This window comes from Eriocheir sinensis, chromosome 39, assembly GCF_024679095.1.
Source record: "Eriocheir sinensis breed Jianghai 21 chromosome 39, ASM2467909v1, whole genome shotgun sequence".
Lineage (NCBI taxonomy): Eukaryota > Metazoa > Arthropoda > Malacostraca > Decapoda > Varunidae > Eriocheir > Eriocheir sinensis.
The window spans coordinates 1,990,887-2,001,959 of NC_066547.1; the positions used below are offsets into that span (position 1 = coordinate 1,990,887).

Here is an 11,073-nt window from a genome sequence, read left to right on the forward strand (position 1 = left end):
CTTATCAGATTGGACTTGTAATACGGCCCTGTGTTAAGAGGGTGTGTGTGAAATGGCGAGGAAGGGAGGAGGGAAGGGTGTGTGTGTGGGAGGAGAGGGAAGGAAGTTGGGGAAAGTGTGTGAGGGAGAAGGAAGGGAAAGGAAGGAACGGGATATGAGTTGAGGAATGACAAAAGAGGGAGGGCAGAGAATGAAGGAAGGAAGAGGAATAAAAGGGAAGAGAAAAAGTAATGCATCCCTATCACCTCAAAGTTTACCCATTGAAAAGATATGGAATAAGATTTTGCATTAATTCCGTTTGAGTAAGTGAAGAACTGAAGAGTACTGATGTAAGTACATATATTTTTCTGCCATTTGGATGGAGCTCCGAACTCCATAAACCTTCAGTAAATCAACGCCACAAGAGTTACGATAGAAATACCACAGTGGCTAGAATATAGTGTGGGTCAGTATTGATTTGAGAGTAAATATATATAGAAGTGTGGACGTAGCGTGGAAGGCAATTTGCCTCCCTTCCTCGTCGAGTCAGGCCGCTCTCGAAGCCCCGGAGTAGAACGGTCCGAGAGGAGAAGGTGCAGAGGAGAGCACCGGTCGTCACAGGCAAGCATGACGCCAACGACGAACGCGATAAAGCGGCGAGCCTGGCAGTAATGGTAACTGTAATGATGATGATAACAACAGTAACAACAATCCCACGGAAAATATCCAGGTGTTCCGCATGGAGACTTGCTCAGAAGGAACCCCGCCATGTAGCAGGGTGGGAAAGACAACCCCCCCCCCTACCCCCCCAGCTTGTGTCCCTATTAAATGATTGAAGTCGCATGTTTCCTATGCCCGCCAACACAACACACATGATATCAAATCAAATCCTGTATACTCAAGCATGCAGCTAACAGCTGGCTGAGGTACGATAATTTTCGTGCGTTTGCTCCGATACGAGAAACCGAACTTGCGAATGCGTTGCTGCGAAGGGCTCAGTTTCTCCCGAGCGGCGGCAGAGTAAGGGTGTGTGCCGCGAGCGTCCCGCCATGTTGTGTGAGCTCGCGCCCTGCAGCCCTTGCTAGCCCCTTGTGTGGCCCTCCGCCCCGATGTGATGCGGCCCCAGGAAAAGACGATGAGGCTCAAGATCCGCAGTGTACTACAGCAGGCGGCCGCAGCGTGCGGGGCGCTGACTGTGTGTGTGTTGGTGCTCCAAAACTTAGCTCCCAGCCTACAGGACTCTGCGGCGGAGGCGGAGCGGCCCGCCTCGCCGAGGTTCCTTCCCGTGCAGTCCTGGCCAGAGCGAGCCCCGAGGTCCCTCGGCCGAGACTATGAGGCCCCCGCCGCGGCGGGCGACACCAACTCCCTGCCCGGGGAGGGCGAGGCCGCTGGGGGACGGAGGGCGGAAGAGCTGGAGGAGGAGGAGGAGGCCAAGCAGAGGCGTCTCCTCAACACTCTTGTAGCCACGGCAACAGCCCAGCCAGCCACCAGCCTCGACGACGTCTTCATCACCGTCAAGACGACGCGGGGGTTCCATCACACGCGCCTCGACCTCATCCTCCAGACGTGGTTCAATCTGGCGCGGCAACAGGTGGGTTCCGCGCTGCGTCGTCACGCGTTCGCTGGCCCTTCAGGTGATGCGCCGCCCTAGGGCGGGATGGCTAACCTGTCACCTGTGTGTGTGTGTGTGTGTGTGTGTGTATTGTTTCTTCGCGTAGTGTCGGTATAAGCCGGATGAGGGAAAGCAGCGACAAAGTGCTCCTGCGACTTGTAAGCATTTAATTGAACAAATCTGATTATGTGGGAAGCATAAGGGAGAGGAACTGCGAGTCTTAAAGGTAAACTTGAGAAATAAGAATGCAGTTATAACTTGGAGATGGCAGCGTGACTGCGTACAGAGGCGTATGGGAAGTAGAGGGAGTGTGGGTGGTGGTGGTGGTGGTCCATTGCCTGATAAGGGAGGCGGTGCGGTCCTAATTAATAAGGCAAAAGGAGGAGACCAACATGGGCCTGAGAGGGAGATGCCGAGATGGGAGGCAGATGACGTGTGTGTGTGTGTGTGTGTGTGTGCAGGTGGGGAAGGTGTTTTGGTGTCGATGATAAGGGTCGGCGTGGGTGAGGGTCGTGGGGATGGAGGGGGTGAGCAGAGCACGAGTAGGGGGGAGGGGGAAGGTATACCTGTCCTTTGTTGTGGTTATCACTGCCGCCGCGTCACACAAAGGGACACCTGAGCAGCCCTAAGCACCGATAACGCCACAATGCAGGAGTCTCAAGCGTCCCTCCCGCGGCAGAGCGCACGCAGCCTCCGCCTCGGTCAGTTAGTTTGCTCGGTGGGTAAAAACTGGCCTCTGTATCCACTGTTCAAGTTGATTTAGAATTTAGATGATGTTTTAAGTGTCTATAGAAATGACATGCTGTTGTTGTTATTGTTCTTTTCTGTTTTTTCTTCTTTTTCTTATTATTATTAGTAGTAGTAGTTGTCTATATCATCATTGTTATTTTGTTGTTTTTTCATTGTTATTTCCTCCTCTTCCTCCTTCTCTTTTTTCAATATCTAATTAAGAAGAAGCGTGTTGGGGTAAGACGGTTTGAAGTTGAGGTCAGGTCAAGTCAGGGAGAGGAACCGAACCTGACCTCTTTCTCCTCCTCCTCTTCCCTCTGGTCACTCGCTTTGACCGTCAACAATCCTAATGGCTCCTGACCCTTGCCCTCACTTGACCTGCCGCCGCGTGACCTTCGACCCTTGACCTCGGCTTAGGAGAAGTAATTGACGGGGCGGGGGAGAAAATGCAGGCTAAATGGAGGCAAGAGTAATTCAGTTTTTTTTTATAATAAATATGGAGATTGTTGGATAAATTGATCTCTCTCTCTCTCTCTCTCTCTCTCTCTCTCTCTCTCTCTCTCCTGTTTGATGATGGTGATGATGATGACATTCCAATAAAAACAACTGATCTGAAATTCCCTCTAATAAATGATAACAAAGAGAGAGAGAGAGAGAGAGAGAGAATCTGTCACAATACATCACACGGGGTTGCGCATGTCTGGCCGCAAGCGAAGGGAGGGATGAGGGATGCGAGAGAGAGAGAGAGAGAGAGAGAGAGAAATAATAGGGCAGGTGTGTTGAGGTAACTTTTTACACTCGTTGCTCCTCCCTTCTCTCTCTCTCTCTCTCTCTCTCTCTCTCTCTCTCTCAACCGTTCCATGCTAGCAAAGGCATTGTATACAGGGTGACAACGAGAGAGAGAGAGAGAGAGAGAGAGAGAGAGAGAGAGAGAGAGAGAGAGAGAGAATATATCCTGCTTTATCCTTGTTAAGGGTAATAGATCTCCCTTCCCTTTCCCCCCTCTCTCCCTCTCTCCCTGATTGCATGACGGTGATTACAGTGACGCTCTGCTGACACCCCTGATTGAACCCTTCCTCTCCCTTCCGTTGGTGGCCTATTCTCTCTCTCTCTCTCTCTCTCTCTCTCTCTCTCTCTCTCTCTCTCTCTCTCTCTCTCTCTCTCTCTCTCTCTCTCTCTCTCTCATCCGTTTTCTTTCATTCAAACTTTTTCTCTCCCCTCTTCCTCCTATTCTTCTCTCCCCTCTCCTTACCCATTCACTCTCCCTCCCTCCTCTTCCTCTCTCTCTCTCTCCCTCTCCTCTCCCCATCAGTTCCACTCTTCACTACCCATCATCCCTCATTTCCCTTTGCTGGTGTGTGTGTGTGTGTGTGTCCTGCTTTCCCACCTCTCCCCTCCAATGGCACTCGTTGCTCTCTCTCTCTCCCTCCCTCCCTTCCTCCCTCCCTTCCTGTCATTGCTTCCTCCCTCCCTCTCCCTCCTCTCTCTCCCTCTCTCATATCTCACACACTCTCCCATCCATACAATGTCGGACTCAGTTCTTCTTCTCTCTCTCTCTCTCTCTCTCTCTCTCTCTCTCTCTCTCTCTCTCTCTCTCTCCTCATTTTATTTCTGCTTTTTTCTTTCTTTTTCATATTTTTTTTTCATATATTAGTTTATTTTACAACTCCTCTCTTTTCCTCTTAATTTGCTTCATTACAATCATTCCTTCTCCTTTTACCTCTACCTCTATTTTTACATTTTTCTTCTTTGGCCCCGTATCGATTTTCCTCTCTCATCCTTCAGTCACCTCTCCTTTAACTATCTTTCCCGTGCATGGTTACGAATAGCTAGAACAGTTGGCGGTAATATGTTGCACTTAGGCACTCGTGACCGCTCAACCATCACTTCGTATACAGAACTTCGTCTCTTCGGCCAACTTTTCCTCGTCTTCCTTTCCTGAGCTTGAGTTTAGCTTGAGATGGTTAGGGCAAAAGGAGGTTTCGGTGCCTCGTTCCCTCTCTGCCCCGTGCGTCACCTCTGGGCCATCTCGGCGGATCAGGGCGTGAGCTCGTCGTGGCCGCATTATGGCTCCGCCGGACGATCCACTTAACCCAATAAATTGCAATTACTGACCAGCCACCGAGCCTTGATGCGGGTGTGTGCGTGTGGGAGGAGGAAGGGGGTGCGGGGGTGAGTGAGTAGAGGATTTTAGTGTGCGGGTATGTGTGAGCTGGAGTTCCCGAGTATGAGTATGTGGGTATGAGGATATGAGGGATGAACGTGTGCTGGTATTGATAGTGAGGGAGAGAGCGATCGTGTGTGAATGAACCGGAGAGAGAAAAATGATGCAGAGGAGTGATGGAAAGAAAAGGAGAGAGTCGTGTTGAGGTGTACATGGGTTCATTGTGGAAGAAACGAAGGTACTTGAAGGCGTTTACTGCTTGAGTGAAGGAATAGAGGGAGGTGGGAAGGGAAGGAGGAAGGCGAATATACAACCATAGTAGGAGGAAGAACTTGAGCTGGTAGAGATTGACTAAAGAAATGACGAAGGAATAGAGGAGGAGGAGAGTAAGCTAAGTTGACACAGGTGGAGATGGAAGAAAAGGTAAAGGATTAGATGACAAAGTAGAAAAGAAACAGGTAGATCAGCTGTTAGAGATTGACTAAGGAAATGACGAAGGAATAGAGATGGAAGAGGAAGAGGAGAGTAAGCTAAGTTGACACAGGTGGAAATGGAAGAAAAGGTATATAGAGGATTATATGACAAAGTAGAAAAGAAACAGGTGGATAGAGTTGATATAAGACGTAAGAGAAGATTAGAAAAGAAAATGGGAGGAGGAGAGCAAATTAAGTAAAGACAGGTGGAGATGGAAGAAAAAGGTAAAAGATAAAGGAATAGTGGAGAAGCTAGGAAAGGAGCAGGTGGATAAGCGAGGGGGGGGGGGATTAAGACATGATGAATAAGCAGAAAAGTGAGGAAGAATGACTGCTTGGGGGGAGGGACACGGAGGAGGAGGAAGCAGGTGGAGAGAAGAGCAAATAGTAGCTGAGATGGCGAGGGAAGGAGCAGGTGCAGAAAGTAAAACAAGAGAAGGAGGAGAGGAAACAAAGGAGGACTAAAGAAAGGAAGAAGAGGAGGAAGAGGAAAGGAACACTATGGAGGAGGACGGAAGATGAAGAAGAGGAGAGAAACAAAGAGCATGAGTAGAGGAAACGGAGGAAGAGAGGTAGAAGTGAAGGAAGGAAAGCAGAAGAAGAGGAGTGAAAGAAGACAAGCGGAAATGTAAAGGAAAGGAAGAAGAGGATTGAAGGAAGGCAAAAGAGAAGAACATAGCAAACATAAGTAATAAAGAAGGACAGAAGAGAGAAAAGCAAGAGCACATTAGTAGTTAAGGGACGAGAGAGGGAGGCGCTGTGGTGGGCTAAGGGAGACTGAGGGAGGCCAGACACCCACTCGGGAGTAACGCGAGAGGCTGGGAATATGTCTCGTTACGGTGCTCTCACTCCCTCAACTCGGGTCCTCATGCAGCCTCAGCGTCGCACCAGCCAGCCAGCCAGATTCCGCCCCCGCCTTGTCCCGCCTCGACCCTCTTAGCCCCCGCCCGCGCCGCCGCCGCCACCCTACACCCAACCGCCCACTGAAATCTTAGCGTCTGCGTCTTTTTTTTTGTCGAGCCACGCACCCCGAGCAACAGTGCATTAAGTTTTATTCAGTGCAAGTGGTAGTTCAGCTTCAGAGATATTGCTGCGAAGGGATGGTTATTTTTGGAGTTCTTGAGGTCGTATTTCTTGCATGACTGAAGTGGATTATTGGGTTCAGAGGGAGATTTAGGTGCTTAGATAAGACGTATAGTTGTGGTAGTTCAGCTTCAGAGATAATTACTGCGAAGGGATGGTTATTTTTGGAGTTCTTGAGGTCGTATTTCTTGCATGACTGAAGTGGATTATTGGGTTCAGAGGGAGATTTTAGTCCATAGGTAAGACCATTGTTTAAATAGACGTATATTTGTGGTGGTTCAGCTGCAGAGATAATTACTGCGAAGGGATGGTAATTTTGGAGTTCTTGAAGTCGTCTTTCTTGCATGATTGAAGTGGAATTCTTAACGTAGTCGTATTATTGAAGACTTCAGAGGGAAATTTGGCTCTAAAGGAAAGACTTCGATGTATAGACAGACGTATAGTTGTTGAGATTGACTTTTTTACATGACAAGTAGAATTATTAACATAGTCGCATAATTTACTTTCTATTGAGTCCAGAGAGAGAATCAACTATAAACGAAAGACTCCGATGTATAGATAGACGTAGAAGTGAAATACAGCCTTCACAAATAGCTCTTTTAAAAGGTATTCAGTAGCAACATGAATAAATCTTGCTATCTTTAATTGAACAGAGGAGCGTTTTACCTGACTGACTGCTAAAGATAAGATAAGAAAAATTTTGCTTGTAAAGATAAAGTACTCATCTCTGAAAATCTCGTGATGGGCTTATCTTGCCACAGAGAGAGAGAGAGAGAGAGAGAGAGAGAGAGAGAGAGAGAGAGAGAGAGAGAGAGAGAAAGAAAATAAATAAAGAATAATTGAAAGAGAAATCTAGAAAGAACAATGTAAAGAGAAGAACAGAAAGAGAGAGAGAGAGAGTCGTGGAGTCGTTCCCGTCCACTCTTATCATATCACTTTGTCGTTCTCCCGCAGCGACGAACGACCTTCTCCTCTGCTTACTTAACCTTCTCACAAGCGTCCTCGTATCAGATGGTTCTCGTAAAGCCGTCGCCGTGATATCAAGTTGACCTTTTATTTTCCTTCGTCCCCTGCCCCGCGTCGCTGTGAGGGCAGGGGCGGCAGAGGATGAACAGGCCAGGAACAGACAGGCAGGCAGGGTTGGGCGCTACAGGGGCGAGGATGCATGGGGTTGGCAGAGGGTATAAACTTGTTCCCAGGAGCCTAGCCACACCCTGGGGCACCAAAGCCACTCCTGTTTGCCTGCTGCTGTCGACCTGCCTCCTACTGCCTCCTCCCTCCCTCTCTCTCCTCCTCGCCCTCAAGGATTTAATAGGACGATTACAGGCCCTCTCCGAACACGGGCTTCCAGTGTGTGTAGCCCTTTTATCCCCGCTCGCCCCTCTCTCGTCCCTCTCTGCCCCTTCTCCTCGAACACTTAATAAGACGATTACAAGCCCTTTGAGACTACGGGGATTTTTTTTTTAGCTCTTTCTTTCTTCCTTATTTATTTCTCTCTTTCTCTTTCTTTGTCAATATTCCTTTTCGGACCTTTTAAAACCTCTTTCCTTTCTTTTTCTCCTCCATCTTTTTGTCCTATTCCTCTCATCCGTCCCCTGCGTTTTCCTCCCCCTCCCTATCCTTTCCCTTCGTCTCTTCGTTCTTTCTCCATCCTTTTCCTTTCCTTCGTTTCTCTTGCCCTGTCCTATATCTCCCTGCCCCTTCCCATCCTTCTCCTTCACTCCTATCTAGCCTTTTCCTCGCCCCTCCCCATCCTTTTTCGTCGCCATTCCCATCCTTATCCTCGAACCTTCCCAGCCTTTCTCCTTCGTCTCCATCCTTTCCATATCATTTTCCCTTTGTTTTCCTTGCCCCGTCCTGTCTTCTTGCCCCTCCCCATCTTTTTCTTCGCCTCCCTACCCTTCTCGCCCCTCCCATCCTTCTCCTCGCCCCTCCCCATCCTTTTCTTCTCCCTCGCGTCCCTGTCCTCGGCCCTCGTAGCTGTCCCCGAGAACCAAGGCAGACGAAGACTCGCCCGCCCGGAACACGCGGCCCACAAACACCTCCCGTAAAAGTGACACTTTCTCACGGACTTATGGGCCTCAAAGGTTCCTTCACGGAGCCTCCTTCAGCCCCCTCAGCCCCTTGCCCCTTGGAGAGAGCGTGGCGGCACAAAGGGCAGCAGATGGCGGGCTGGCGGGGCGGCATTGTGGGCGGTAATGGGCGGGTGGACCGGGCTGGGGGAGGGAATTGAAGTCGCCTCAAAAATAATGTGACCCGCCTAGGATTGGCTCGGCTTGGCGGGGTTATTAAAGGCTGGTTTTTGCTGGTGTGGGGGCGGAGGGAGGAGGGTGGGGCGGGGGGTTATGGGTGGGGTGGGTGATTGTTCGTTGAGAAAGGGTGGGCGGGTGGGTGTGGGTGGGTGGGGTGGAGGAGATTGGTTCATGATGGGATCTTAATGTAGTAATGTTTGTGATTGTTTTTGCGGTTGTAATTGCTTTTGTTGTTATTGTTTCATTATTATTATGCAGTATGTTAGAGATTAAATAAAGCATCCTTCCTTTTCTTCTTCTTCATCTTTCTCTCCTGTAATTCCTTCCTTCCTCTTACTCTCCATTCTTTCCTCTTTTCTCCTCTTATCTTTCCTTCTTCCTTATCCCTCTTTCTGCACCCTTGATCCTCTCCTTTTTCCTCCTTTTCTCTCCATTTCATTTACCCCAACCTTTATCCTTCTTCCATCCTTTCCTTATCACCTTTTCTCTCTCCATTTCTCTTATCCCTCTCTCTTTTCCCCATCCTTTCCTTTCTCCTCTCTCCCTCTCTCCCCTGCACGTAAATCTCAGCTCGCCTCCAGCTCATCTCTGCTTCAATACCCGCGCAGTCATTCCCGCAGCCTCCTTATCTCTCGCATCTCCCGGACCGCAGATAAGCGATGCTCTCAGCGCTTGAATGACAGGCGTGGCTTTGCCCATGTTTGTTTTTCCGTCCCCAGTATTATCGAAGGTTAAGAGGGCAAGGTACTTAGGGAGGGAGGGGGTGGGAGTGATAAGCGTGGTGGTGGTGGAGTGGAGTGGAGTTAAGATATACGTGTGTGGGCGGGTGGGTGTGATGGTGTATGGTGAGGTGTATGCAAGGTATGGTGATGATAGTAGTGATGGTGATGATGATAGATTAATACTAATGATAAATCGGTGAAATAGAGGTTGTTTACATTTACGAAAGGACTAGGTGGTGGTGGTGGTAGTCGTATTAGTAGTTCTTAAAAACCTTAGGGTCATTTACGTATAAAATATAGAGATTTCGTGGTCGTCTGTATAGTGGTGGTCGTGGTGGTAGTGGTAGTAGTCGTATTAGTAGTTCTTAATAAGGTTAGGGTCGCACGAATAATATAAATAGACTTCGTGGTCGTTCATAATGGTGTCTCAGTGGTCGTGGTGGTGGTGTTGGGTGGAAGGGGTCGTAAGAGTGGGTGAGTGGTGGTGGTGGTGGTGGTCGTTCCTCCCCGCCTCACGCCTCGATATGGTCGCAGGTCGTTTATCGGGGGTTGGCCATCCGTCTTGTCGTGGCCACAAAAGGGCGGGCGGAGGCTCGTCTGATAGAGCCTTATGGAGTGCGTCAAGGGCCTTCCAAGAGAGATACTGAGAGAGCCATTTTAGAGAGCTATAGAGAGCCTTTGCTTAACCCATGACGAAGATAACCTAATATAGAGCTTTCTTTTGGAGCTTATAACACGTTTGAGCCTTCGTAGAGCTTGAGATACTGAGAGATACATTCTATAGAGCTTTTCAGAACATTTGCCTAACCAGTGATGAAGAGAACTTAATGCAGAGCTTTCTTTTAGAGCTTATAACACGTTTGAGCCTTCGTAGAGCTTGATATTCTGAGAGAGCCATTCTATATAGCTTTACAGAGTTCTTGCCTAACCAATGACGAAGAGAACTTAATGTAGAGCTTTTTTTTAGTCTATAATACTTGAGCCTTTGCATAGAGCTTTATAGAAGGTTTATAGAGAACATGACGCTTTTCTTTAATTCGTGTTGAAGTTGTAGAGCTTGATTTAGAGTTCGATAAGCCCTGGGCGGTGTTAGAGCTTTTGTATAGAGCCTTGATTGTTCCCACGCTGTAAACAATGGCTGGCTGGTTGGTTGGTCTCTCTCTCTCTCTCTCTCTCTCTCTCTCTCTCTCTCTCTCTCTCTCTCTCTCTCTCTCTCTCTCTCTCTCTCTCTCGTTCTTTCTTCTTTTCCTTTTTTCCTTCTTTACTTCTTTTCTCTCTCTCTCTCTCTCTCTCTCTCTCTCTCTCTCTCTCTCATAATGGTAATAATTTTGCTTATTTATTTATTTATTAATCGATTTTTCTTTCTCTCTCTCTCTCTCTCTCTCTCTCTCTCTCTCTCTCTCTCTCTCTCTCTGATATTAATTTTACGCATCGAATTATGATTAAAATTTATTGTTTTCTACTTTTTTTTCATTCATATTTCCGAAAACTCATTATCGTATTGCGCAATTGTTATATGTAGGTTTTGTCAGCTTATCCTCCTCCTCCTTCTCCTCCTCCTCCTCCTCCTCCTCCTCCTCCTAGTTGTCGTCCCTCACGTGGAGTCTCATATGATTCAAGGACTCGTGTGAAGGATTTTTTCTCTTTCTCTCTCGCTCTTACAACAGCAGGATGACATCAGCGTCTTGAGGAGGAGGACGAGGAGGAGGAGGAAGAGGAGGAGGAGGAGGACAAGCAAAGGAAAAGCAGGCAGGGAGGGGCTAGAAGTAAAGATAAGGAAAATAAGCAGAAGGACAATTGAGAAAGAGGAGGAGGAGGAGGAGGAGGAGGGGGATAAAGAAAGAGGAAGAGAAGATGGAGAAAGAGGAGGAGATAGAGAAGACGAAAGCAAGGAAGAAAACAAAAATAAATAAGAAAAAAAGGAAGTAGGAAAAGACGAACAAGGAAAAGAAATATAAGAAACTGTACCTAACATATGAAGAAAGAGAAGAAGGAGGAGGAAGAAGAGGAGGAGAAGGATAAAGATGAATAGGAGGAGAAAAAGTAAGCAGATAAAGGA

At 48.1% G+C, this 11,073-nt stretch overlaps 1 protein-coding gene across 1 annotated transcript in view; it reads left to right on the top strand.

The window, feature by feature from the left end:
- Positions 1-973: 973 nt before the first annotated feature.
- Positions 974-11,073, top strand: part of LOC127008863 (fringe glycosyltransferase-like) — a 36,660-nt gene continuing 26,560 nt past the window's right edge. Inside the window, exon 1 of the mRNA XM_050881246.1 lies at positions 974-1,570. Within this exon, the coding sequence (XP_050737203.1) occupies positions 1,094-1,570 (477 nt within the window). The 5' untranslated portion in view covers positions 974-1,093. The remainder of the gene's footprint in view (positions 1,571-11,073) is intronic.